This window comes from Gopherus evgoodei, chromosome 4 (genome assembly GCF_007399415.2).
Source record: "Gopherus evgoodei ecotype Sinaloan lineage chromosome 4, rGopEvg1_v1.p, whole genome shotgun sequence".
NCBI lineage: Eukaryota > Metazoa > Chordata > Testudines > Testudinidae > Gopherus > Gopherus evgoodei.
In genome coordinates this window covers 147,369,219-147,394,912 of record NC_044325.1, presented here as the reverse complement: position 1 = coordinate 147,394,912, position 25,694 = coordinate 147,369,219, and the positions used below count along the sequence as shown (strand labels likewise).

The following is a 25,694-nucleotide window of genomic DNA, read 5'->3' as shown; positions in this document are numbered from 1 at the left end:
CACCAATTCCCTGGTGAATCCAGACCCCGTCCCCTGGGATCTCACACCAGAATAAAAAAACAATCAGGTTCTTAAACAAGAAAAACTTTTAATTAAAGAAAGAACAAAGGTAAAAATTATCTTTGTAAATTTAAGATGGAATAGGTACAGGGTCTTTCAGCTATAGACACTGGGAATACCCTCCCAGCCTAAGTATACAAGTACAAATTAAAATCCTTTCAGCAAAATACAAATTTGAACTCCTTCCAGCCAAATACACATTTGCAAATAAATAAAACAACTATAAGCCTAACTCGCTTTATCTACCTAGTACTCACTATTCTGAACTTATAAGAGCCTATATCGGAGAGATTGGAGAGAAACCTGGTTGCACATCTGGTCCCTCTGAGCCCCCAGAGTGAACAACAACCAAAAACTAACAGCACACACACAAACTTCCCTCCCTCAAGATTTGAAAGTATCCTGTCCCCTGATTGGTCCTCTGGTCAGGTGACAGCCTGGCTCACTGATCTTGTTAACCCTTTACAAGCAAAAGAGATATGAAGTACTTCTGTTCTATTAACTCTTAACTATCCGTTTATGACAGTGTGCAAACAGACCTTGAGCATCCTGACGCTGTCACCTGCTTTCATCATGAGCCTGAATGTTTGGAAGAGATCAGGTTTAGAGTAGGGGATCTTGGATGGGATTTTCGGGCACCAGAGGGAGGAGAGAGGACAAACTCCTGATCAGAGAGAAGGGGGATGTTTGAAATGAAGAAATACCACATTGCATCGTGCCCAAAAAACACCTTGCGGAACAGTACAGCCCTTTCTAGTGCCCTGTCCTGTTTGTGGCCAGCAGGAGTGGAGATAGAAAGCAATACAAATGCCTAGTGTAAGGCAAACATGATACCTTTGCGTGTCTTTGGCACTGGTGAATGCTGTCAGTGCTGGATTACTCTCAAATAGCCTCCCCTGCCCATTTGGGGGCTAATTATTTGTGAACTGTTTGAGATGACCCTGACTGCCCATCCCCCTCTGGTTTGGGTGCCTGTTCCCACAGAGCAGCACTTGACAGGGTCTTAGCAGCACGTTCCTCGCCTTTGGTGAGCTATGCACAGCTCCTCTAGGGTCGTGAGCGAAGGAAAGAGCATGTGCTCCATAACTGCAGCGCTCAACATAAACCTCCCATGAGCCAAAGCCTTACCAGCAAGGGTCTCCCCACCCTGCTGAACTGGAGCAGTGAGAGCAGCAGTGACCGGACTGGAGCCAATTGCAGCAGCCTGCAGTGGAGTTCACTGCCAGCGGGACCCAAGTTGGGCTGGTATGGGTCATGCTGAAGTCCCTACTGTCGGTACCTTGCTAGCTCAGCTACGGCTACACGTGCTGCAGTGTAGACAGGCCCTTCCCCTTTTAGGTGCCTTTTACAAGTCACTGGTCACATGGCACTAGCCATGAGTGACACTGAATTGGAGGGCTAACGAGCCTTGATGCTGTGCTGCAGTCAGCATGCTTGTCCTCTTAACAAGTGGGACTGCTCCAGTTGCAGATAGGGAACTGCTGTGACCAGCCCATCATTACACACAAGCTGCTGGAAAACCAGTGCTGCTTCCACCTTACTGCCACTTCAATTCCTTCTTCCTAACACTACCCCCCCTCCCCCCGCCGCGAGACAAAGGCTTTGAGTTCCAGCCTGTCTGGGAATCCCCGACCAGGCTCTGAACTCCCTCACACGATTAGCTCCAGCCGACGGACGGTATGCGTGTCCGGCCGAGAGCCAGCGCCTGGGCTAGAGAAAAGCCAGGAGATGCACCAGAGCCCAGCCCTGCGTAAGGAAAATACTCCCCCTTCCCGCTTTGTGTCTGCCTGGCAGGCAATCAACCAGCAAGGGAAGAGGTTGGGCTCAGCTGGTCGTGCCTCATTCAGCACCCTGGGCTACCACTGCACCAGCTGCTCCCATAATTCACTAGCTGAGTTATGGGGCTGTGAATGGCACAAAAAGCAGCAGGCTCAGCCCCAGACAGAGCGTGAACTGCAGCTGAGCGGGAGGGAGGTGGAGAGATTCTCAGGCTGAGACAATGCCGGGAAGGGAAAGTTGAACACACCCCGGTGACATGACTCCTGTCTACCTTACCTCTGCCCCTGCCATGTGCCCAAGTTTCTCTCCTAAGCCTCTTTACAGATTCATGTGTGGCTCCAGGAAGAGGGAACATACTTGCCCCTTCCCCAGCTTGGTAGTATCCCTCCCCTGTAAACAATGCCCAGAGCTGCCCCCTGCCTTGGCTTCTGCCAGCAGCATTGTGCTCCGCATGCAATTCTGGCTCCCCCATCCCCTGGGAGCAGTGCCCACCGGCCCAGGGACAGCCGAGGCAGCTTTAGAGCTGTACAGACCAGCACCAGTGTTTTCCTGTCACCCTGTGTTTTGGAGCAGCTCGCCTGCAGGGCGGTGCATGGGGCCTGTTGGCCAGGGAGCTACAGCCCAGCTGGTCCCCAAGTGCGAACAGCAGTTACTCAGCATCACAGCAACACCTGAGCGGGGCTGCAGCCAGCCACTCAGCAGCAGCTCCAGGCCCTGCAGCTGGGCTTTGGAAACGGCTCCAGCTCAGAGGAGAGTATTCAGTTGACCAGTAGCTGGGAATTTTATGATAATGATTTTATTTTCAAAAGCAGGTTTCCACCTGATCCAAGGTGGAGGTTGTGGCCTCGTCGCAGCATCGCTGTGAGGGCTGGTTTCAGCAGTGCCGGTTCGGGCCAGGCAAGTTTGCACGCAGTGGAAAATTTTTTTTTTGAGTCTTTTCCCACAAATTGGATGTAAAATCGTTGTTTAAACCATTGTGTGGCAATGCCGGCAAATAGGCAGGGCTTCCTGCTGCAGCTCCCCTTCCCTACAATGGGCAGAGAGGGGATGGGGAGAGAGGGTGCAAACCCCTCACACGGCCAGGCAGTTTCCATGTCAAGCTACCCTTGTGCTTCCAAGAGTTACACAATCTCACTGGCTCAGGTTAGCAAGCGGGCCCCAGAGCTGGGACAGATCCTACAGGGAGGCGCCTACATAGACTAGACTAGGGCAGAGGTGGGTGCCAGGCTAATGGGTAGGAGACGGGGCTGGGTCCATGTGAGAGGTGGGCGTTGGGATAGTGGATAGAGTCGGGGCTACACTCCCAGTTCAATACTTGCACCGTTCCCCTCCGCTGCCCCACCCTGGTGCGCTTGGAACACCCGTCAGTGAGCGAGGTGGTTGAGGGGACCAGACAGAGGGCAGTTGCTGAGTGTGGGAGGAGACGCCCTGCTGGTGCTGAAATGGCAGTAGGACGAGCTGCAGGCGATGCCTCAGTGCTCGTGTCTCCATGCTGGCTCCACTTGCTGCTGGATGTGGCTCTCCCCGAGCTGGTTCCCTGTGGAGAGACGTGGGCCGGCTGTGAGAGAGGGACCGGAGCAGGCTGGGGGTGGGGAGAAGGGCAGCATCTGCATATGGCACAGGAGGGGGAGAGCAGAGTCCCTCTCAGTTCCCTCCTTTCTCTGGAAGGAGGTCAGGGCTGGTGGCAGGGGCAGGAGTCTGCAGTCACCCTGAGAGATCCCAAAATGGTATGGCAGCGGCATGGACGCTCTCCCAAGGCTGCCCACCAGGGGGCGCCAGTGCTAGGCTAAAGGGGGATTCTGGGAAGTGAATGCCTGGCCAACCCAGAATGTGGCTGAGACCCACCCAACTCGTTGCACACAGCAGCGGCTGTTTGCTTTGCATAAACATACACCTGTGCCCCCGCTGCTCCATGCACAAAGGCTGGGCCTGTCAGCGGCACACCAGCAGAGGGCATGGTTGAGCCACACATCATGCTCCTGGGCCCCAAAATGCCATTGCAGCCAGTCAAACCCCACTCCCCAACCCTCGCAGAGCTGGGGAGAGGGCTGCCATGTCGGACCCAGGCTGGGTGCAAGCTTCTGCCACTCTTACCTGCTGACTGCGTGCTCAAGTGAAGGGAGCTAAGCTCCTGCACAAGGGCATCCTCTTCTGTGCTCTCTTCAGCGTAGGGGCACCCCGTGTACCCACCCTTCGCTATACAGTACTTGAGAAACCTGCAGGAACAACCAAAGGCGCCCATTAACCCTGGGCATGGCCTTCCTCAGCGCAGGGAGAGAGCGTGGGGCGTGGACTGCCTCGGAGGGGCCTGCAGGGCAGCTTGCAAACCTGTGTGAGAAATGCCAATGGCCCAATCCACCCGCTCCTGAGAGCACCCTGCCAGAGCCACAGGCCCTCCCCAGAGCAAGCCTGGGGCCAGCGCGTGTCAGCTCAGTGATGGAGAATGAAGGGCCTGACCTGTCTCTGTGCTGCAGGTGGCGACCACTGCAATTCTGGGCCCAGCTTCATCTTGCATTTCCACAGGCACTGTTGTCCCAAAGTTCTGCAGCCACCTCTGGGGTGCAGCACTGCACTGACAGAGCCGTGCAGGGCAATGCTACTCTTTCTGTCCTAACGATAGGGCAGAAGGGTGACACCTTGGCTGGGATTTCACCAGGCCCCAGCATTCATCCCTAGTTTACAGAAAGTGCCCATGGCTCTTTAATGACCACAAGTGGCAAGGGCTTGGAACAGGGTTTAAATGTCTCATTCAAAAGATGGTACCATCCCCACCTACCCCCAACATGCTGCTGGGTCACTGGCTCCATCCTGATCCCAAGAGAAGTATGTCGCCCTGTCCAGATCTACCAACCTTCCCAGCCCAATGCAGGCCCTAGTCTCTGCTGCTCTGCTAGTAAACTCAGAGCGGCTTCCACCTCCAGGGGGCCTGGTTGCAAGCTGGCTTCCGAGCAGCCACCCAAAGACCCCTGGCGTGGTAAGGCAGGTGCCGTGCTAACACCTGCAAATGGAGTGCTGCGTTGCAGGCCAGAGGAGGGGTCCACTTGCTTTGGGGGATGGGGGAGCCCACTGGGCCCTGGGAAGAGGCAGAGGACAGGGAAGGAGGAGGCTGCAGGACGCAACTTACATGTTCCAGTGAGTATCCTTGCTGAGCACGGCTGGGTTGCCCACGATTATTAACAGAGCCTTGGCTCTGGTGATAGCCACATTGAACCTCTAAACAGAGAGAGCAGGATGAGGCCGCTTGCCCTGCAGGAAACAGCTCCCTCGCTCCCCAGGATGGGCAGGAGAGCCAGCCCAGACTGCCCCGCCCCACAGCTCTAGTGCCGGTTCCTAGCCCCAGCACCTTCTGGCTGTCAGTGGGCTAATGGGGAGGGGTGGGGGCAGTGTCCGGACTAGGATCTGTGATTCCCTGGGGTGCAGCTCCATGGCTGGCCGGCCTTGTGTGGGTTTCACTGTGGCTGTCTAGACTAGCTCTGAGCAGAGCTAGCTGATAGTCTGAGCCCCGTATACCCCACTGGCACTGCACCTGCAGGGAACGCTGTGTCCTGAGACAGGCCTGGCCCATGTGCAGCTCTGCTCCCTTTGGTCATGGGCTTTGCTTCCTGCTTGGCCAGACAACTGCACATAACCGTGTCAGGGGCAGAAGGGCTCTCCGCACATGCCCAGCCTCCCTGCCCAGACAGGAAGGGGTTAAAGGGTGCTCCTTTCCACAGGACCCTGCCCCTCCTTTCCACAGGACCCTGCCCCCTGTGGTATGGGGAAGGGCTCTGCTGAGATCAGTGCTTGTCACCGCTGATGAGGCTCAGGTGCGAGGGAGGGTTTGGAGCAAGTGGTTCTGACAAGCCACGTGGCTGGCCTTGCCCTGGGCCGGAGCGTGCTGCCCGGCCAGGCACAATCTGCCTCAGCTGGTGCAAGTGCTCCGGGCTCTGCTGGATGTTCGGACCCTTGGCCAAGCAGCTGCACCTGCCTCAAGGTGAGCAGAGAGCCTGGCAGGCTGGGAGGATTCCTGGCTCCCTGGCAGAGCGAGCTGGTTTGTCTGTGCGGGAGGCCAGGCCTGTGGGGCTGACCTGGGTGCTAGGCAGCCTGGACCTGTGGGAGCCGGCTCTGCCCCTGGCTTTGGAAGCAGGGGGGGGAATGCCCAAGCCGTGGGGTTCTAGCACCCCCGACTGCCACACACGAGCTGGGGAACGGGCCCCACTGCGAGCGCAGCCTCACTTCCCTCCTGTCATGGGGCTAGTGGCCCATGGCCCCTGGAGCAAGGGCAGGGGTGTCTCCCGGGTGCTGCCCCCAGGGCAGGCTCTGCGCGCTGGGGGAAGGGCTGTGTGACTGGGGCCTTGGAGCGAGGTGGGGCTTTGAGGTTATGGGGCTTGGATTTGCTACCTGAGGTCATGGAGGCGCTCACCAGCAGAGCCTGGAATGGGACCCAGAGTCCTGGCTCTGCTCTGCCCACTAGCCCATGCTTCCCGTCCCAGCTGCAAAGCAGCTCGTAGCTCATTTTCTACCATGACTCAGCTGTGGCCTGTGAAACCAGGGGGAGTCAGGGGAAGCGGTGAGGGGGTGGGCAGTGAGGGAGATGGGTGGGGATGGCTGGCAGCTCTGCACCCCGGCTGTGAGCCCACAACTGCCCTCAGGGCTCCACAGTCTCCTTGGGGCCAGGGGAGGGGGAAGGGGGGGAGGCGCCTACCTTGGGATTCTTGAGGAAGCCCAGTTTGAAATCTTCGTCCACGCTGAGGTACTCAGTGCAGCTGCGCACGGTGGAGATGAGGAGCACACGCCGTTCCTGGCCCTGGAACTCCTCCACGGAGCCCACCTAGCAGGGAGCAGAGGGCAGGGATCTCCATGCCCCATCGGCAGCCTCCCTCACACACCCCTGCCTCCCTCAGAGCCGGTCGCACGCCCAGCTGTGCAGGGACCCTGCGGGGCAGAGCATCCCCCCAACCTCCTCTCCTGCTTTTGTGACTGGCTGATGCGGGAGCTGGACAGAGCCTGTCTCGCCCCAGCGCTCTGGCTGCAGGGCTCACAAAGGAGATGCAGAGCCCCTCTTCTCCCCAGGGACACAGGCCACAGCTGCCCTCTCCGCATGGCCGGACCACTCTGCCCTCCAAGCGCAAGGGATGGGGGGCCCCAGGCTGGCATGGTGTGTCCTGGCAGAGAGCTGCTCCCCAACCCAGCACCAAGCGAGTTCCACTGCTGAGCTGGGACAGTCTGGCCTCAGGCTGGGTGTGGCTGTTGGCATAGCTGCCAGGCCATAGCTGTTACTCCAGGCGCGGCCAGAGGGATGGAGATGGAAGGGACTTACCTTCAGCTCCTTGATATCTGGGAGGTTCATCAGGTCTCGGTCCATTCTGGTGATGGCTTGTCTGATCTTCTCTACCTGGGGAGTGACGAGGGAGGAGTGGATGTGACTCCTGCCACCCTTAGTAGCTCTTGGCTCCCAGCCCCATGCTCGTTCCTCTCACAGCCTGTAGGCGCTTGCGATGGCCGCCGTGTCCTGCCCTAACCCTCCTGTTCGGTCTCCGCCATCTCAATGAGCTAATGCCCTTGACCCCTCAGCCAAGTGCCAGGCAGGCTCCTGCTCTGGGTCATTCCCATGTGACTGGCCAGAGAATACCGCTGGGGTTCCCCAGCCCCATCTGGCAGATCCCTCCGTCTGGGGCAATTCCCCAGGGCTCCTGGCCCCTGCCCCAAGGGGACTCCCCCACACAGGGCACTGCACACTCTGTCCAGATACTCAGCAGAGTGGGGCTTGATGGGGCGCAGCAGGGAGACGGCGTGTGGGGCTGAGGAGCCTGGGATGGGGGAGCTCTCTGCAGAGTTCATGCTGTGTGGGGAAGGCAGCCCTGGGGGCCGGGCTGCATCTCACCTGCTTCCTGTAGGGGGAGATGATACCGATCTCCTTGGGGGAGATCCTGGAGCGGCCCCGCTTGCCCTGGCTCTGCAGCAGTTTCTTGAGGTAGGTGACCAGGGCTTCGATCTCCAATGTGTTGAAGAATGAGGGGCTGTTACCCTCTCGCTGGTCCTCCCCGGACACTCCGTGGAAGATGATTGGGAAGCCCTGGAGGGAGAGCACCATAGTCAGGGCTGCAGCTAGCCCCAGGGTGCTGCCACACCCGGGATGGGGGCTAGGCTGAGCGCCTGCTCCCTGCCCCACCCTCACCTGCATAGGCAGCTCCTCCCAGGTACAGTAGGAATAGCTGATGAGGTGGTCAGCGCACTCCTGCAGCTCCCCGTCATAGAACTGCTGGTTGGGGATCTCGAGGAGGGCGGCGTGGGACCTGGGGAAGGAGCAGCGACAGCATTTCCAGGGGTGCTTGGTTGCTCCTCAGACTCACCCGTGCTGCAGCAGCCTTGCTTCCCTGAGGCCCCTCCCACCTCACCAGTAACAGGAGGGGCCACAGCGACCTCTGCCCTGGCACAGAGCAGCCATGGTCAGGCTTCCAGGCAGGGAGGGCAGAACCAAGGAATCCGGGTTGCTCCGTCCAATGCCTCTTGCCCTGAGGTGACTATTAAATGAGCCCCACGCCAGGCAGGTAAGTATCAGACAGATGGACAGAAACAAGCATCCCAGGCTGAGCCAGCAGAACGGGGGCTGGAAGCCTCTGCCGCTGGCAGCCCAGCTCCGACAGCCCCCACCGCTCCTGCACCCCGCAGAGTCAGGCCCAGCAGGACAGATACGGCACCTGTAGTTCCGCAGTAACTTGGTGACGAACTGCGGGTTGTAGCTCTCGGCTCCCTTTTGGTACAGGGAGTTGTGCAGCATAAGCCTCTCCAGCAGCGAGACCTCTGCAAGAGAGAGCGATGCCCCAGTTACCAGCAATCCTCCCAGCCTGGGACCTTGCCCCCTACAAGCAACCCCACAGGGTCAGGCCTGTCACAGCCTGGCCTGGGCCTCTCTGAGCATGGGGCAGGAGCTTCAGTGACTCTCCTGGGGGAGACTTTCACCCGCCTATCAGGAAGCGAGTCTCTCCATGCTCTCCAGAGGTGCCCAGGGTCACTAATGTGCTATTGCAGTGGCTGTGCAAAGCCCCAGAGCCCAGACGAGGAGGGCAGAGAGCTGAGGGCAAATCAGCGTGTCTGAGAACTCCCTGCTCTCCACCCGGTGCCTTTGCCTTCTGTTCCACTCACCTAGCCCGTGTTCGATGGCCAGTGGGGACCTCAGGACCGGACCCAGCTGCTTGGGATCTCCTGCCAACACCAACTGCCCCCCACTGATGTTGGTCTCCCGGTCCATTGTTGTCAGAATTCCTGGGGCAGAGAGATGGCTGAGGCGGCTGGGCGGAGTAGGAGATCCCTGCCATGGCAGGTCACTGACTGATCCCAGCACAGCTAGGAGCCTCTGCCAAAGGGCCCCATCATGGCCGTATCTGCTCTGAGCAGCATGGGGGGGTTCCTCCTGAGCTTACAGCGCAGAGAAGGGGCTGCATCCAGGGCCTGGAATCCGCCACCAGGAGCAGCCGTTGGCCATCTGTCTGAGCAGGAGTGAGACAGTCTGGTCCGAGGCCCCGGGCGTGCGGGGCAGGGTGGATGATGTGATGCCTGGGGGTGCAGTGCTCCCATCCCCAGACTCCTACTCACCTGCGATGGCAACCAGGCACTCTGGCTCCACTGCGTGGCCACACTCGTCGATGAAGACATGGGTGAAATGGCCGTCAGGGAAGCGGGCCGTTACCAGCCTGTGGGGGAGAGGGAGAGGCAGTGAACAAGCCTGTACAATGCTGGCTCCCTGCCCTGCCACCTGCATAGTCAGACTGCTCCACCAAGGCCTCCTGCGGGACCTGCCCATGCCGCTAGCCCCATCCTGAGCAGGGCAATGACCCCTCCCCTCCCCTCCCCGAGCAGGGGCTTCCATGGCCATGCCTAGAGCTGGGAAGGGGGAGAACTTCTCCCCAGAGTCTAAGGGGCTGGCCCTCCCCTTTCACAAACGGAAACACCAGAAAGTGCCCAATACACCCAGCCTGATGATGTGCCCCCCTCCGGTCAGCCCCTGCCCACATCTCTCTGTTACACCCCATCCCCCGGTAAACCCTGCCCAAAGAATTCCCTTCTCTTCCCCAGCATAGCCACGTGCCCCCCAATCACATCCCTAACTGTGCTCCCCCAGCACAGCCGCATTCATCAGAAGTGATTCGGCCTCCCAGCCCCACCCTGGTGCGGTTTGCCCTGGGCCCCTCCTACCGTCCTGCTGTCACCAGGGTGGTGATGATGACCCGGTAGCGCTGCAGCTTCTCCTTGCTTGGGTACACGTGGCACTGCTGGGCATCGTCCCAGTTACAGCACGGCTACGAACACCAAGAGCATTTAGACAAGGTCGGGGATTGGAGCCGTGTTTTCCTGAGACAACTGGCGATGGCACGTGTGTCTTAGCGGGTGACCTGAGGGTCCCGCAGGAGGGCAGAACGCCCATCGACCGTGCAGCCTGGGGAGGTGACTATAGCCACTGGAACATGGAAGTCCCTTCCCATAAGGAAATAAGAGTTTTGGGAAAAAAAAAACCTTTTGTCCTAAATTGGCATTTTTCAGCTTGAGAGAAGTCTGCCTGGGACGCTGTCATCAATTTCCCTCTGCGCCTGCCTGCAGAAAGTGTAACTGACAGGAGCCTTCCAGGCAGGCTGTCCTATTTTTCCCAATGGAAAACTGATTTCCACCCCAATTTCAATTTTCCCATGGAAAATTTGAAGTGTGCTAAAGGGCATCTGCCCTCATCAAATCCTTCAGACAGGAAATTCCTGCCCTGCTCTATGGGCGATGCCTCTTGGGGTGCCAGGGGTGCACATGTACCTTGATCTCCTCCGGCACCTGGCGATAGTCCCTGCTGCTGGCGTTGATCCTATAGATGCTGCCCTTGTCCAGGTGTTTCAGCAGGCGCTGGCACAGCAGGTCCGAGGCGCTGTTGGACGGTGCACAGGCCAAGACATGGGAGTCCTTGATGCACGTGACCACCTGAGCGGGAGAGGAAGAGCATAGCAGCCCAGGCAGAAGGAAATGGATGCAGAGGGGAGAGAGGGGCTGTGGGCCAGCTGCCCAGACCAGGGTGCCAGTGCTCGACCCTCTGGCAATTGGACCAGGTGATTGCTCTGGACTGGGATGCCGAGGGACCCCCTTACCTGTTTGATGGCCTCCACCACAGTGACGGTCTTGCCGGTCCCTGGCGGCCCAAAGATGATGTATGGTGCCGGCCTGGACATCCCTGTCATGATCTGCTGCACAGCATCGTACTGCTCCTGGTTGGTCTCCAGGCTCCGGTCAAACAGCCTGAGGGGAAATGGAGCCGGGAAGGTGCTGAGGGGAAGGCCAGGCCCTGCTGCGTGTGACCACCCTGCTCCCCACCCAGCCAGCCCCCTCAGAGTGCCTCTCCTCTGAAGCCAGGCACTCACCTGAGCCGGCCTCCCTCGTGGAGGAGGGACTCTCTGTACGAAAATGATGGGAAGAGGATATCGCCCAAGTTCCTCTTCTTGGCCAGCTCCACGGCCCGGTGCTGCACCTGCAGCGGCAGCCGGTTGAAGGTAAAGGTCACATCGAACTTCAGGTTATTCACAAAGCTCGCCAGCAGGCTGAAAAAGGGCAAACAGGGCTGGATAGAGTGCTGGGTACCCTTCCCCAGGCACTGTCCTGCCCAGTCCCACTCTTCCCGCTACTCTGCGTGGTTCCCACCACCAGCCCTGCTCAGCCTGGCAATCCTGCACCCCACAGCACAGCACCTCCCCATCTGCTGCACTCCCCCACGCAGTCACCCATCAGCGCTAACAGCTAACAGGAACTTCTTGGCTTGCATCAGGCAGCTGGCTTGGATCTGGCACGAGCCCCTCCAGTCTTGTTCCACACAGACCCCTCGGTGCCACCAGTCAGGGCCCAGCTTTCCTCTCCCTGGGCACTGGCCCGAGCCCCCCAGGGACCCGGGTGCGACGCACTTGGGGGAGAAGCCCAGCTTGATCCTTTCAAGCTCCACGGCGTGCACGTAGCCCTTGTACTGGATGAGCTGGGGCAAGTCGCGCTGCTCACTCCGGGTGACAAACAGGTGATCGCCCTTCAGCACGGACGGGCGGTTCTCTGCCACGCCAGGGACCTAGGGGACAGAGCAGAGAAGGGGCAGTTCAGCGGGGAGCGTGTTTGGCTGTACTCCCCTGGCAGCCAACCGTCCCACGGGCCCCACCCTCCCTGCTGGCAGCCCAGACATGCGAGAAGGGGGCACACTGCAGGGACAGGCACGGCCATCAGGCCTTGGCTCTCACCTCCAGGAGGAGCAGCCTCTTGTTCTGAGTGTCCTTCACCATCGGGATGTCCCGCATATCATAGCGCCGGATGTCCACCTCCATCTGGAGCTCCTCCAGGTGCAGCAGCAGCTGGAACTTCTCCTGGTAGTTCTCAAACTGAAGCTCAGCCGCCAGGGACTTCCTGCAGGGCCAGTGCCAGCCAGGTTATCCTGACCTTGCTGGCACAGTGGGGCTGGGCTAGCCGGCACAAGAGACGAGGCAGCAAGCTTCAGGTACCCTGCGGTGTGTCTGGGCCTCAGAGGCAAGGGGTGGGGTGAGCAGTGGCCAGTAAAGGCTGTCATGTGTCCCTGAGGCTTACTGTCTGGGAGGAGAAACCCCAGCCGGACCCCAGCGCCAGGAATCCTGAGGCCCTGCTTTCTGGGCAGCTCAGCTAAGCGCTATGGGGGGATTTTGGCTAAGGGGGGCTGGGCCCCATGGCTGCAGGGGAGAAGGCGCCCTTCCTTGGGAGGTCAATGAGGCCACCAGTGCAGTGAACTTCCTCCACCCCCCACCCAGCACTCACCGCAGCCTGCTGCGCTCAGTATTGACCATGTCCTGCAGGTCTTTCGGGTAGTTGTAGCGGCCCAGCGGGATCAGCTGCTCAAGCTCAGGGTGCTGGGAGCTAGGCAGATGAGACGCAGGGTTACTGCAGGGCTCTGCGGGAGTGAGCTCCTTGCCATGCCCAGCTGGTGGGACAGACTCCAACATGGGGGCTCAGGCAGGGGGACACTGGGTCTCAGGACCTGGGCGGCTGGGGTCTCCAGCCAGCTGCCCCCTCCCCCCGAAGATGGAGAGGTAGCTGGGTCACCTCCCCGGGGTGGAACTACCAGGAACTAAAGGGCTTGTTCTTCTAGCACAGAAAGGCGGAACAAGAACCGATGGCTGGAAGCTGATGCCAAGCAAATTCCAACTGGAAACAAAGCACCAGTGAGTAACACAGCCAGTGATCAGCCACTGGACATAGTGAATTCTCCAGCTCTTGACTGGAAGATGCTTTAACCAAACACAAGTTACTGGGCTCAGCCTGGGGGTCCTGGGGCAGAGGCAGGCCTGTGCTATCCAGAGGCTCAGACTAGATGAGCCAATGGTCCCTTTGGCTCTATGAAAGCCCAGTAGGTGCTTTCGCCCCGGCCAGGGAACAGAGTTGGATCCCAGCTGCACAAAGAATCATAGGACTGGAAGGGACCTTGAGAGGTCATCTAGTCCAGTCCCCTGCACTCATGTCAGGACTAGGTATTATCTAGACCTTCCCTGACAGGTCTTTGTCTAACCTGCTCTTAAAAATCTGCGGTGATGGAGATTCCACAACTTTCGTAGGCAGTTTATTCCAGTGTTTAACCACCCTGACAGTTAGGAAGTTTTTCCTAATGTCCAACCTAAACCTCCCGTGCTGCAATTTAAGGCCACGGCTTCTTGTCGTATCCTCAAAGGTTAAGAAAAACAATTTTCTCCCTCCTTCTTGTAACAACCTTTTATGTACTTGAAAACTGTTATCATGTCCCCCCTGTCTTCTCTTCTCCAGACTAAACAAGCCCAATTTTTTCAATCTTCCCTCACAGATCATGTTTTCTAAACCTTTAATCATTTGAGTTGCTTTTCTCTGGCCTTTTTTTCTAATTTGTCCACCGCTTTCCTGAAATGTGGCACCCAGAACTGGCCACAGTACTCCAGTTGAGGCTTAGCGAACAGGAGCTGCTAACAGGGAGTTTTGCAAGGGAGTTATCCAGGTGAAGGAGGAGCACATACAGCATCTGTGGGGTAAGTGACTGTCTGCAGTGTTTGGGTTTGTGTGTGTGTTTGGGGGTTACTTGCTGTGTGCTGAGCTTGTGTTTGTCAGTCTGTTTGGTTTGTTTGTTTGAAGGACCGTGTGCTGTAGCTGGCAGGTGGAGGTGGAGCTACTAGGAAGGTTTGAAAGCTAGAAGCCTCTGGTAATTGGCTGAACCTTAACCAGTGGGCGGGGCATTCACTCAGGCCAGGGCTTTATAAAGCTGCGCACAAGCGACCAGGGAGCTTAGCCAACAGGAGCTGCTAACAGGGAGTTTTGCAAGGGGAGTAGGAAGGGAGGGGGTGTCCCTTGTCGGTCTCATCTGTGACCCATTGGTCCCCTGAACCCATAACCTGAGCCACATTGAAAACCCTTCTGTTTACAGCAGAGAGGAGCGGATAGGGAGCTTTAGACAGGAATTTGAGAGCGTTTGACAGAGGGAGGCTTACAATGGTGAGGAGGACCCGCAACACCTGTGCCAGCACTGCTTCTGTCTCCTCCACCTGCGCCTGTAGCCAGACAGAGCACCAAAGCATGGATGCTTTTACCCAGATTCTGGTGTGGGCTTGCAAAGACTGTAATTTGCAATTTCCACTTACTGATATCCAGGCTGGGGGTGGCATCCAATGTGAAAGGTCCCTACTGGTGGAATCTCTCAGGCAGCAGGTGGGAGAGCTACAGGAGGAGGTGGCCAGGCTGAGGAACATCTATGTCCATGAGCAATTCCTGGACAGTATCCATGTGGAGACAGCTGATGGTGCTGTCTCAGTTGACAGGACTACTGACACTCCAGTGAAGGAGGAGATGCCTCAGGGTGTATCTGACACACCAGTGGAGGAGGAGGCTCAGGGTGGACACAGCCAGCTGGTTACTTCTAGCAGCAGGCAGTGCTCCACCGCTGCTGCGAACCCTCCTGTTTTGGTAAAATATAACCATTATGCTCTTCTTGATACAGGAGAGAAGAAATCACCCCCAGCAGTTAAGGGGGTGAAGCCTCGTACCCCTAAGGCTGGGAGGTCTGCTGCCACCACTGATAAGAAACGTAGGGTAGTGGTGGTTGGAGACTCTCTGCTGAGGGGGACGGAGACACCCATCTGTCGCTCTGACCGTTCATCCCGGGAGGTATGCTGCCTGCCAGGGGCCCGTATCCGAGATGTTACAGAGGCTTTGTCGAGGATTATCCGGCCTTCTGACTACTATCCCATGCTACTCATCCATGTGGGCACAAATGATACTGCGAGATGTGACGCTGAGCAGATCAAGAGTGACTACAGGGCTCTGGGAGTACGGGTTAAGGAGTTTGGAGCGCAGGTGGTATTCTCTTCGATTCTTCCTGTTGAAGGTAGGGGTCCGGGCAGAAACAGATGCATCATGGAGGTGAATGCCTGGCTGCGAAGATGGTGTCGCCAGGAGGGCTTTGGCTTCCTCGACCACGGGATGCTATTTGAGGAAGGACTGCTAGGAACAGATGGCGTTCACCTTTCGAAGCGGGGAAAGGCCTTATTTGCGCACAGACTGGCTAACCTAGTAAGGAGGGCTTTAAACTAGGTTTGACGGGGACAGGTGAGCAAAGCCCACAGGTAAGTGGGGAACAAGACCTGGGAGATGGGTTGGAAACAGGAGGGAGCACGGGCTATAATGGCAGAGAGGAAGGAGGGTCAGGGCAAAGCTGGGAGGCAAGATCAAACCAGTATCTTAGATGCCTTTATACAAATGCAAGAAGTACGGGTAATAAGCAGGAAGAACTGGAAGTGCTAATAAATAAATACAACTATGACATTATTGGCATTACTGAAACTTGGTGGGATAATACACACGACTGGAATGTTGGTGTGGATGGGTATAGTTTGCTCAGGAAGGATAGACAGGGGAAAAAGGGAGGAGGTGTTGCCTTATATATTAAAAATGTACACACTTGGACTGAGGTGGAGATGGACATAGGAGACGGAAGGGTGGAGAGTCTCTGGGTTAGGCTAAAAGGGGTAAAAAACACAGGTGATGTCTTGCTGGGAGTCTACTACAGGCCACCTAATCAGGCGGAAGAGGTGGATGAGGCTTTTTTCAAACAACTAACAAAATCATCCAAAGCCCAAGATTTGGTGGTGATGGGGGACTTCAACTATCCAGATATATGTTGGGAAAATAACACCGCGGGGCACAGACTATCCAATAAGTTCCTGGACTGCATTGCAGACAACTTTTTATTTCAGAAAGTTGAAAAAGCTACTAGGGGGGAAGCTGTTCTAGACTTGATTTTAACCAATAGGGAGGAACTTGTTGAGAATTTAAAAGTAGAAGGAAGCTTGGGTGAAAGTGATCATGAAATCATAGAATTTGCAATTCTAAGGAAAGGTAGAAGGGAGTACAGCAGAATAGAGACAATGGATTTCAGGAAGGCGGATTTTGGTAAGCTCAGAGAGCTGATAGGCAAGGTCCCATGGGAATTAAGACTGAGGGGAAAAACAACTGAGGAAAGTTGGCAGTTTTTCAAAGGGACGCTATTAAGGGCCCAAAAGCAAGTTATTCCGATGGTTAGGAAAGATAGAAAATGTGGCAAAAGACCACCTTGGCTTACCCTTGAGATCTTGCGTGACCTACAAAATAAAAAGGCGTCATATAAAAAATGGAAACTAGGTCAGATCACGAAGGATGAATATAGGCAAATAACACAGGAATGCAGAGGCAAGATTAGAAAAGCAAAGGCACAAAATGAACTCAAACTAGCTATGGGAATAAAGGGAAACAAGAAGACTTTTTATCAATACATTAGAAGCAAGAGGAAGACTAAGGACAGGGTAGGCCCACTGCTCAATGAGGAGGGGGTAACAGTAACGGGAGACTTGGAAATGGCAGAGATGCTTAATGACTTTGTTTCGGTCTTCACTGAGAAGTCTGAAGGAATGTCTAGTATAGTGAATGCTTACGGGAAGAGGGTAGGTTTAGAAGAGAAAATAAGGAAAGAGCAAGTAAAAACTCACTTAGAAAAGTTAGATGCCTGCAAGTCACCAGGGCCTGATGGAATGCATCCTAGAATACTCAAGGAGTTAATGGAAGAGGTATCTGAGCCTCTAGCTATTATCTTTGGGAAATCATGGGAGACGGGGGAGATTCCAGAAGACTGGAAGGGGGCAAATATAGTGCCCATCTATAAAAAGGGAAATAAAAACAACCCGGGAAACTACAGACCAGTTAGTTTAACTTCTGTGCCAGGGAAGATAATGGAGCAGGTAATCAAAGAAATCATCTGCAAACACTTGGAAGGTGGTAAGGTGATAGGGAATAGCCAGCATGGATTTGTAAAGAACAAATCGTGTCAAACTAATCTGATAGCATTCTTTGATAGGATAACGAGCCTTGTGGATAAGGGAGAAGCGGTAGACTTTAGTAAGGCATTTGATACAGTTTCGCATGATATTCTTATAGATAAGCTAGGAAAGTACAATTTAGATGGGGCTACTATAAGGTGGGTGCATAACTGGCTGGATAACCGTACTCAGAGAGTAGTTGTTAATGGCTCCCAATCCTGCTGGAAAGGTATAACAAGTGGGGTTCCGCAGGGGTCTGTTTTGGGACTGGTTCTGTTCAATATCTTCATCAACGATTTAGATGTTGGCATAGAAAGTACGCTTATTAAGTTTGCGAACAATACCAAACTGGGAGGGATTGCAACTGCTCTGGAGGACAGGGTCAAAATTCAAAATGATCTGGACAAATTGGAGAAATGGTCTGAGGTAAACAGGATGAAGTTCAATAAAGATAAATGCAAAGTGCTCCACTTAGGAAGGAACAATCAGTTTCACACATACAGAATGGGAGGAGACTGTCTAGGAAGGAGTATGGCAGAAAGAGATCTAGGGGTCATAGTGGACCACAAGCTAAATATGAGTCAACAGTGTGATACTGTTGCAAAAAAAGCAAACGTGATTCTGGGATGCATTAACAGGTGTGTTGTAAACAAGACATGAGAAGTCATTCTTCCGCTTTACTCTGCGCTGGTTAGGCCTCAACTGGAGTATTGTGTCCAGTTCTGGGCACCGCATTTCAAGAAAGATGTGGAGAAATTGGAGAGGGTCCAGAGAAGAGCAACAAGAATGATTAAAGGTCTTGAGAACATGACCTATGAAGGAAGGCTGAAGGAATTGGGTTTGTTTAGTTTGGAAAAGAGAAGACTGAGAGGGGACATGATAGCAGTTTTCAGGTATCTAAAAGGATGTCATCAGGAGGAGGGAGAAAACTTGTTCACCTTAGCCTCCAATGATAGAACAAGAAGCAATGGGCTTAAACTGCAGCAAGGGAGATTTAGGTTGGACATTAGGAAAAAGTTCCTAATTGTCAGGGTAGTTAAACACTGGAATAGATTGCCTAGGGAAGTTGTGGAATCTCCATCTCTGGAGATATTTAAGAGTAGGTTAGATAAATGTCTATCGGGGATGGTCTAGACAGTATTTGGTCCTGCCATGAGGGCAGGGGACTGGACTCGATGGCCTCTCGAGGTACCTTCCAGTCCTAGAGTCTATGAGTCTGAGTCTAATCAGCACGGAGTAGAGCAGAAGAATTACTTCTCCTGTCTTGCTTACAACACTCCTGCTAATGCAAAAAAAGTGAAGATCTTTCTGGGATGTAACAGTCTTACCCTGTTGCCTTATATTTAGCTTGTGATCCACTATGACCCCCAGATCTTTTTTTGCCGTTCTCCTTCCTAGGCAGCCATTTCCCATTTTGTATGTGTGCAACTGATTGCTCCTTCCTAAGTGTAGTACTTTGCATTTGTTGTTATTGAATTTCATCTTATTTACTTCAGACCATTTCTCCAATTCGTCCAGATCATTTTGAATTTTAATCATATCCTCCAAAGAACTTGCAACTCCTCCCAGCTTGGTATCGTCCGCAAACTTAATAAGTGTACTCTCTATGACATTTTCTAAATAATCGATGAAGATATTGAACAGAACCGGACCCAGAACCGATCCCTGTGGGACCCCACTCGATGTGCCCTTCCAGCATGACTATGAACCACTGATAACTACTCTCTGGGGACGGTTTTCCAACCAGTTTTGTACCTGTATCTGTCCCTTCAGCCAGCGGTGCTGGTCGCAAGCTGCCCAGCCCAACTCTCCCCCTGCATACCTGTCGGGAGGGATGCCATCCTCTGTGGTGACTGTGACTGTCTTCCTCAGGTCGGCCTGGTAAGACCTGTATGGTGCAGTGGGCCCCAGCTCCTCAGCCAGCCGGCTCTTGGCTATGGCTGACACGAACCACCCAATGCTGAAGGGCCCGTCTTGCTCCTTGGTGAACTCGAACAGCACGGTGACGGAGAAGTAACCATAGTGCTGAGTCAGGCACTGCGCCTTGATCAAGTAAGAGTCTCCTGCAGTCAAAGGGGATGTGTGAACAGGGAGCTCCCCCTTCTGGGATCCCCACATGCTTCCCCCACCCTCCCAGGGGGCCCTCATCATTTCACCCCACGGCAACACTCTGCCAAGTCTATGGCACTAACTCAGATGCCCAGGAAGGCGGTTGTCCATGAGTGTCTGCGTATGTGGGGGTGGATGAGAGAATAGCTGCCGTGTTCGCTGGCAGGGCAGAATGCGATCAGGGCCTGCAGTTCCTCCTTCTGCACTCCTATTTATGCTCCACCCTCGCTCACATACACAGGTGACTTGGCAACTACACCTGCTGTGCTTGCTTCCCCAAAGCTGTGTGCACCAGATGGGGGAGCTAGGGTAGTGCAGAGAAAGAGATACAGAGGATGGACCACACACTGCCCACTACTGTGATGCAGCCACCTCTGGGCTTGAATGTGACAGCTGTTTCTCAGACACACAGCTTTGCTGAAGGTCAGTGTGGGACCAGATGTCAAGAAGAACCCTGCTCCTGGGGGAAGCTGGAGCCTCTTACCTGGCTGCAACACCTGGGGCTGCTGTCTGGTCACCTTGCTCTCATCGTGGAAGGTGATCTCACGCTGCTTCCGAAGCGCCCTGTACCCTAACAGCGTCACTTCCTCTGTGCCCTTGTTCTGAACCCAAATGCTGGCTGTTGTGGGCTCGTTGGGCATGATGGGGAAGCGGATGCGCCCTTTCCCCTGGTTGTGCTCGGAGAGAATCTCCACTCCATGTTTCCCACCAATGAACTCCGCTCTGAGGGCAGAGGGTGCGGGTTGGATGTGCGCGTACAGTCCCAGCTGGCCAGTGTCTCTGCCGGCTGGGGCTGCCCTAGGAGCCGCTTCCCCCTTGTTACAACAGAGAATCTGAGCAGGAGTCCCTCAGGGTCCCCACCCTGCCAGAGCTCTGGGGCTGGGCCAATGTCCTCCATGCAAAGACTCCTGTCGATTTCAGAGGCATTTGGCTCAGGCCTGCAGAGCAGGCCGAGCGCTGGTGGAGCAGGCACTCCTTAGTCAACCCTCCTGCTTCCTTCCCACCTATCCACCTGCCCCATCCCCGTAGGAGGGGAGCCCAGGAATAGCCTGTGAGCAGCCAATGTTTAGCCTGCTCTGGGCTGCCCCTGCCCGGGAGCTCGCCGTCCCCCTGGCCTGTGCTGCTATTACAGCGAGGAGGGCTCCAGGCTGCATTCTACTGGGCTTTGGTACCTCTCCTTGGCGCGTCTTCTGTGGGGAGGCTGATCGGTGCCTGCCTGCTGGCTGTCTGTGCGGGGCTCCTCTGGCCTTGGTGTCCAGTACTGATCTCTAAACTTCACTTTCTTTTTCACCTGGGGAAGGAAAGCGGGTGGCTGGGAGAAGGCAGGGGAGTGGGGGCAGAAAGCAGAGGGGACTCGCAAAGCCCGTGGGCTCAGTTGGGCCAGCCCCACTGGAGCACCCCCCTAGGCCAGCTGATGGTGGTGGGCTCGGCAGCTCACACCCCCATATTCACCTTGCAGCCAGGCCCAGCTCAGGGTGGGACGAAGTAGGGGACTGGAATCGAGTGTGTCTGGGACCCCCCTTCGCAGCAGTGAGAGCTGGGTGCATCGGCCTGCTCAGGGACAGGGAACACCATTGCTTGAGCCCCTTCAAGCCAGTCCAGCCCTGGAACAATCCTGCCCGTAGCGAGGGAGACACTGGCCCCAGGGCTCCCCGAGGGCACAGGGATGTTGGGAACAGACCTCAGCAGCCAGGGGCTGCGTGGGCAGCACCTACCTTTCCGAAGCGCACAAAGTCTCCCCGCACCTCGGCCCCGCCACTCCATCTCAGTGTGTACAGGACGGAGGAGAAACTGGGCGTCTTTGTATTATTCCTGCAGAAACAACAGAGCGAGAGAGTCTGTGACTGCGGGATGCCCAGAGCCTGGGCGCAGGGCCCGGGGTGCACCTCCAGGCGGTGACTGAGCTGACAGGACGCAGCGGGGAGAGAAGCAGGGGCAGGGCTATGCCAGTGTTTGGGGTGAGGGGCATTCCCTCTGCTCTTCTGTTAGGAGAGTGATGGGCTACGGAGAGCCCTGGCTCTGTACCACTGCCACCTGGGAAGCAGCAGGGCAGTGCTCTGCTCTAGGGAGAGGGGCCCCGGCTGCAGCGAGTAGGAGGGAAGGGTCTTTTGATCTTCTCCAACCAAATACTCTGCTGGGCTCAGTGCATGGGCAACTCACCAGGAGCCTCAGGGCATAGCTCGAATGCAGCATGGGCAGCCCGAGCTCTGCCATTCCCTTGTGCTGGCATCTTCCCTGGGGGGCAACCGTCCTGAGCAATTGCAACCCAGGCTGGGTTAACAGTGCCAGGGGTCAGTGGTAGTAGCAAATCCAGCCCCCCTCACCTCCTCCCCAGCGGTCTAGCCTGTGAGTAGGGCTGAGCTCTTCCCTGCTCATGCAGCGATGGGCTGGCCAATGAAGTCAGCTGTACACAATGGACTCCAGTGGGAAACAAGACCAGAGCCTAGGGCTGGTGCTCCCGGTAGCCTCAACGTGCTGTGGCCAGGTGGACTTGGGGCAGACTGGCTAGAAGTTAGAGCAAAGCCTGGGGTGTCTCTCGCCAGCAATGACACCAATTCACTGTGTGACCATGGGCAAAGGGTATAATCCCTGCCCGGAGGATGGGGTCAGGCTGGATCAGCCAATGTGCACTAGGTGCATTTGCACATGGGGGATCTCAGGGGGTCCCCGACCAGTGGGTGGGACACATCTTCCAGCCAGGAGGGAGGCGGGGGTTGCAGGAGTAGGGCCCTGCCCACACGTTGTGGAGAGAGCCAATGGGCTGGAGCAGGGAGCTGGGCCAGCCTCGTTGGACAGGATCCCCTGTGGGGTGAACTCAGTCTCAACAGACCGACCACCCGCCACACTAAACCCCTAGGGGGCAGGATCCCCGTCCCCAGAGTGGGAAGGTGAGGGCCCCCCATTGCCATAGTGTGCAGGCCGGGGCGGGGGATCATGAGGCTGCTGGCCTGGCAGCTTTGCTCAGTGTTTGCAAAGTCAGGTCTGAAGGGCCGGAGCAAAGGCTGCCGGCCGGTACACGAGGGCCACGGAGACGCCATGCTGCCCTGGGCGTGTGGGGGATGGTGCCTGGGGAGGGGGCAGGGGAGTGTATGCCCAGGACAGCAACCACATTTCAACCCGCTCCTGTCTGAGCACCCTGGGGCCTGCCTCTGCCTGGCCTTGGTATGCACCAGACTCTGCTGCCCTGCCGCAGACGCCCCTCTGCCCCGGATAGTGCAGGGCTGTCGCTGCACAAGGGCCATGAGCTCTCCTGAGCCTGCTGCCCGCCCACGCTGCCCTGACGCCGGAGGCATCCCTTTGTCACTGCAAATGCTAGTGCTAGTCCCACTGGACAGGCCCACGCTCACCCCAAAGCTCTGGGGGCTGGGAGGTGTTTGTGTGTCTGCCCCACCCCGACCCATCCCAAGGCCCATCTCTATTGCTGCAATGGGTCTAATCCGGTGATGAATCCGAATGGATCCGGGCCCCCAGTGCTGCATGTCTCAGCCTGCTGGCTGCTGGCAGGGGAGGGGGCAGAGGAGCGCTGGCAGGGGCTCCTTTCATTCCCAGCCAAGGCCCAAGGACAGGGCCATCCCACAGCACTTAGCCCCAGGATCCCGAGTCCTAGATCCAAGGCCAGATGGTCCTGGGGTGAGCATCTGTTCTGGCCCCTGTAGAACACCAGCCAAGGAACAGCTCTGAGTTCATTCCTTCCGGAATAGAGCCCATCTCTCAGGAAAACATCCTCTCCCAGCTCCCCAAGTGCTCGGGCTGGGGAAGTCAGGGTGGCATTTCATTTGTGGGGATGTATTTTTAGCTGCCTTCAGATAGTTTAGCAGACTGGCCCCTGCCAATGATTAACTGGGGCTGTCACGTGCCCAGGGCCAGTGCTGGCAGGGGAATGCTCCAAAACAGGGGGCCCCTCTTGGCAAGCCCTGTGAAAGAGGAAGCTGGCGGGTCAGCTGTGCAGCCATGGGCCAGAGCCTCACCCGTGTCAATGGCTGAAGCTGTGCAGGAGCCAGCGGCACTCTGCTGATCTACTCCAGGTGAGGATCTGGCCCAGTATCTCACACCAGGACGGAGGGAGCCGTTCAGCCATCAGCCTGCGCAGAAACCCAGCCTGGAAGCCCGGCTCCTCAGGCCAACGCCGCTTCCTCCCACCCAGCCAGGATGGAGGTGCTGACCACTCCGGCCTGACTTAGCAAGTGATTTGGGTCGGGGTCTGCGCCAGCACCCCAGCTGCACTCCATCAGCCCGGGGAGAGGCGGGCTGCCCTGGATTTGATCTTAACAGAATGGCAAAGCCCCAGCGGGGTGGGGAAGGAATCCACCCACCGTCTAGATGAGTTTCCTTCCTGGTCTGGGGCAACACAGACTCTCCTCTCCCTGCTTGGGAGTCTGATGGCTTCCCGACAGCCACAGCCCTGAAGTTAAATTTCCTCCCCCTGCCCTGTGGGCCCCATCCCATCCTGGCCATGCTCCATACAGAGGGGCTTGCAGCTGTCCCCAGCCCCTGGGCACAGGGTGCCAAGCAGAAATCGGGGCTTGCAGCTCCTCCCAGACTCACGTAATGTGGCAGAGGAAAGGCGCTCATCTCAGCAACAGGCCTGGGCAATGGGGCGCTCTTGAGGGGAGGGATCAGCCATCTGCACCCCGCTCCCTCCCTGCGGGGCTGCCCGTTACCTGGTCCTGAACTCCACATTGTAGATGATCCTCAGTGCCTCCAGGCTGCTCACAGCTTCTCTGCCTGTGTCTTTTAGGAGCTGCACAAACTGATCCCCAAACTCCCTCCTCTCACAAAAGGTGAACCTGGGCATCTCCTCTGGCTCCACTGCTGGCCCCCAGACCTTCTCCTGCCCTGTGCTGTGGGGCTGCCTGGCTCAGCAGCTCCGGGCCAGTGTCTCTGCTTGTGAAACCTGCCAGCAAAGCGCTTCTCAAAGAGGGAAGATGATAGCAAACTCTCAGCAGGCAGAAACGAAAGTGAAAGAGGCTGTGTGCATCCTGGAGCCAGGCCCCAGCCTGGACTGGGTGGGACTCGGCCTTCTCCCCCACGTCCTGAGAGCCAGCCCCTCTAGCAGCAGCTGCAAAGAGCGGGGGAGGGCTCAGGAGCCTCTCCTTCAAGACAGAGTGAATGGGACTCAGAGAAAGTCCCAGCCTGGGGCCAGGGCGAGAGCAAGGGCTTGGCAGGGCTCAGCCCAGAGCCCAGGCTGGGGTGATGTTCTCTGCAGGGACTCACACTGGCCCCAGTGTTAGCCAAATAGGCTCGTTTCCCCCTGGAGCTACTCAATTACCCCAAGGAGGCACGGAAGGCAGGGTACCAAACTTTTATTCTCGGTCAGCTGATTGGGTGTTTCTCCTCTGCTAGTGCCAGAGAAGAAGACACACCTTACTGGCTTGGAACAGCCTTTATATACTAGGTTACAAACATCTTTACGTGCAAAACTTCTGTTAGTCCATACATTTCTTGAATTCCTTTTTCACATAAGTTGGATCTGTTTAACATCTTCCTCCTAGGTATTTTGCCTACGTGCATTTAAGAAGGGTTACATACGTGCAAAGATTTACTGGGATGATAAACAGAGGATTGCCATAAGCAAAGAGTTAACAAATTCCTTTTGCTCTTACACCAGTGCCTGGGTTACCCCTTTGTTCTCCAGCTGCCCTGAGGCAGAGGGCTGCGTGCAGGCCAGGGGGCTTGTTTCATATCCAGGTTACTGTGTTTATTTTGGAAAAGGCAGGTCAAAGCAATGGGCCTGCCCTTGGAGCAGCAGGTGATGGGCCTTGGTTCCTGGAAGAGTTCATGCTACAGTCTCTAGCAGCCCCCCAAGGAAGTTTCTCCCCTCTCCCCATGAGCTTTTCCCTTGCTGTTGAGGACTCTGCTGTGCCAGAGGGGTGAATTTTCAATCAGGGCCTTTAGGCTCTTTTAGCTACGCAGGGCCCAGGCCGATTAGGACAAAGGTCTGGGCCCTAGCCTGGGTATTGTGTGGGAGCCAGTGCAGAGAGCAGAGGGCAGGGCCGATATACCCAAGGCAGCTGGTGTTACTGGGGGGATGGGCAGCAGTGCTCTGTACTAGTGGAGTCTCCTGCGCACTGAAGGCTTCGTGCCTGGGAATATTGCACTGCGCAGTCCCGCCCAGAGGTGATGTGGGCTCGTTGTGCTGTTTTAAAGCAGGGGGTGGGGATAATGGGGAAGCTGAGTTCTCCTCCCAGCTCTGCTGCTGGCTGCTCCCTGGGCGACTTTGGCTGGATTACTTCCCCCTTCTTTGGCTCCGCTCTCCCCCTCACCTGAACCACCTCTGCAAAATGCTTGAATGCTGAGGATGGTTCCCCTGGTATCTCAGGGAGATATCGCCTCTTTGATGGCCACAGGATGCCAGAGCATATGGCTGCTAGTCACTCTGGCACTGTGTATTTCGGATCCGGCTAGCTTTCCTTTTTATAAATCATA

At 56.2% G+C, this 25,694-nt stretch overlaps 1 protein-coding gene across 3 annotated transcripts; it reads right to left on the bottom strand.

Moving 5' to 3' along the window:
- Positions 1-2,759: 2,759 nt before the first annotated feature.
- Positions 2,760-24,241, bottom strand: MOV10 (Mov10 RISC complex RNA helicase). 3 transcript variants are annotated; one of them, XM_030561730.1, is made up of 22 exons: positions 23,930-24,241; positions 20,984-21,080; positions 20,441-20,559; positions 19,753-19,991; positions 18,982-19,222; positions 12,613-12,711; positions 12,069-12,231; positions 11,748-11,902; positions 11,214-11,390; positions 10,944-11,091; positions 10,618-10,779; positions 10,015-10,118; positions 9,415-9,512; positions 8,965-9,084; positions 8,520-8,622; positions 7,997-8,114; positions 7,703-7,894; positions 7,139-7,213; positions 6,524-6,649; positions 4,964-5,052; positions 3,934-4,055; positions 2,760-3,376 (listed from the first exon to the last, which is right to left on the bottom strand). In XM_030561730.1, exons 1-22 carry the CDS (start codon positions 24,061-24,063, stop codon positions 3,312-3,314), a joined length of 2,946 nt encoding a protein of 981 aa, XP_030417590.1. In that variant the 5' UTR covers positions 24,064-24,241; the 3' UTR covers positions 2,760-3,311. The 3 variants fall into 3 exon arrangements, with proteins under 3 accessions (XP_030417590.1, XP_030417592.1, XP_030417591.1); XM_030561732.1 differs by lacking the exons at positions 19,753-19,991; positions 20,984-21,080; positions 23,930-24,241 and having other exon boundaries at positions 20,441-20,521; XM_030561731.1 differs by lacking the exons at positions 19,753-19,991; positions 20,441-20,559; positions 20,984-21,080; positions 23,930-24,241 and adding an exon at positions 16,430-16,448 and having other exon boundaries at positions 18,982-19,100.
- Between the last annotated feature and the right edge of the window lie 1,453 nt (positions 24,242-25,694).

Coding starts and splice junctions, on each gene's coding strand:
- MOV10 (XM_030561730.1), bottom strand. CDS start 24,063: ATGCCCAGGTTCACCTTTTGTGAGAGGAGGGAGTTTGGGGATCAGTTT. Junction 8,623..8,964: donor GGCCATCGAACACGGGCTAG/GTGAGTGGAACA, acceptor TCTCTCTTGCAG/AGGTCTCGCTGCTGGAGAGG. Junction 3,377..3,933: donor CTTGAGCACGCAGTCAGCAG/GTAAGAGTGGCA, acceptor GTCTCTCCACAG/GGAACCAGCTCGGGGAGAGC.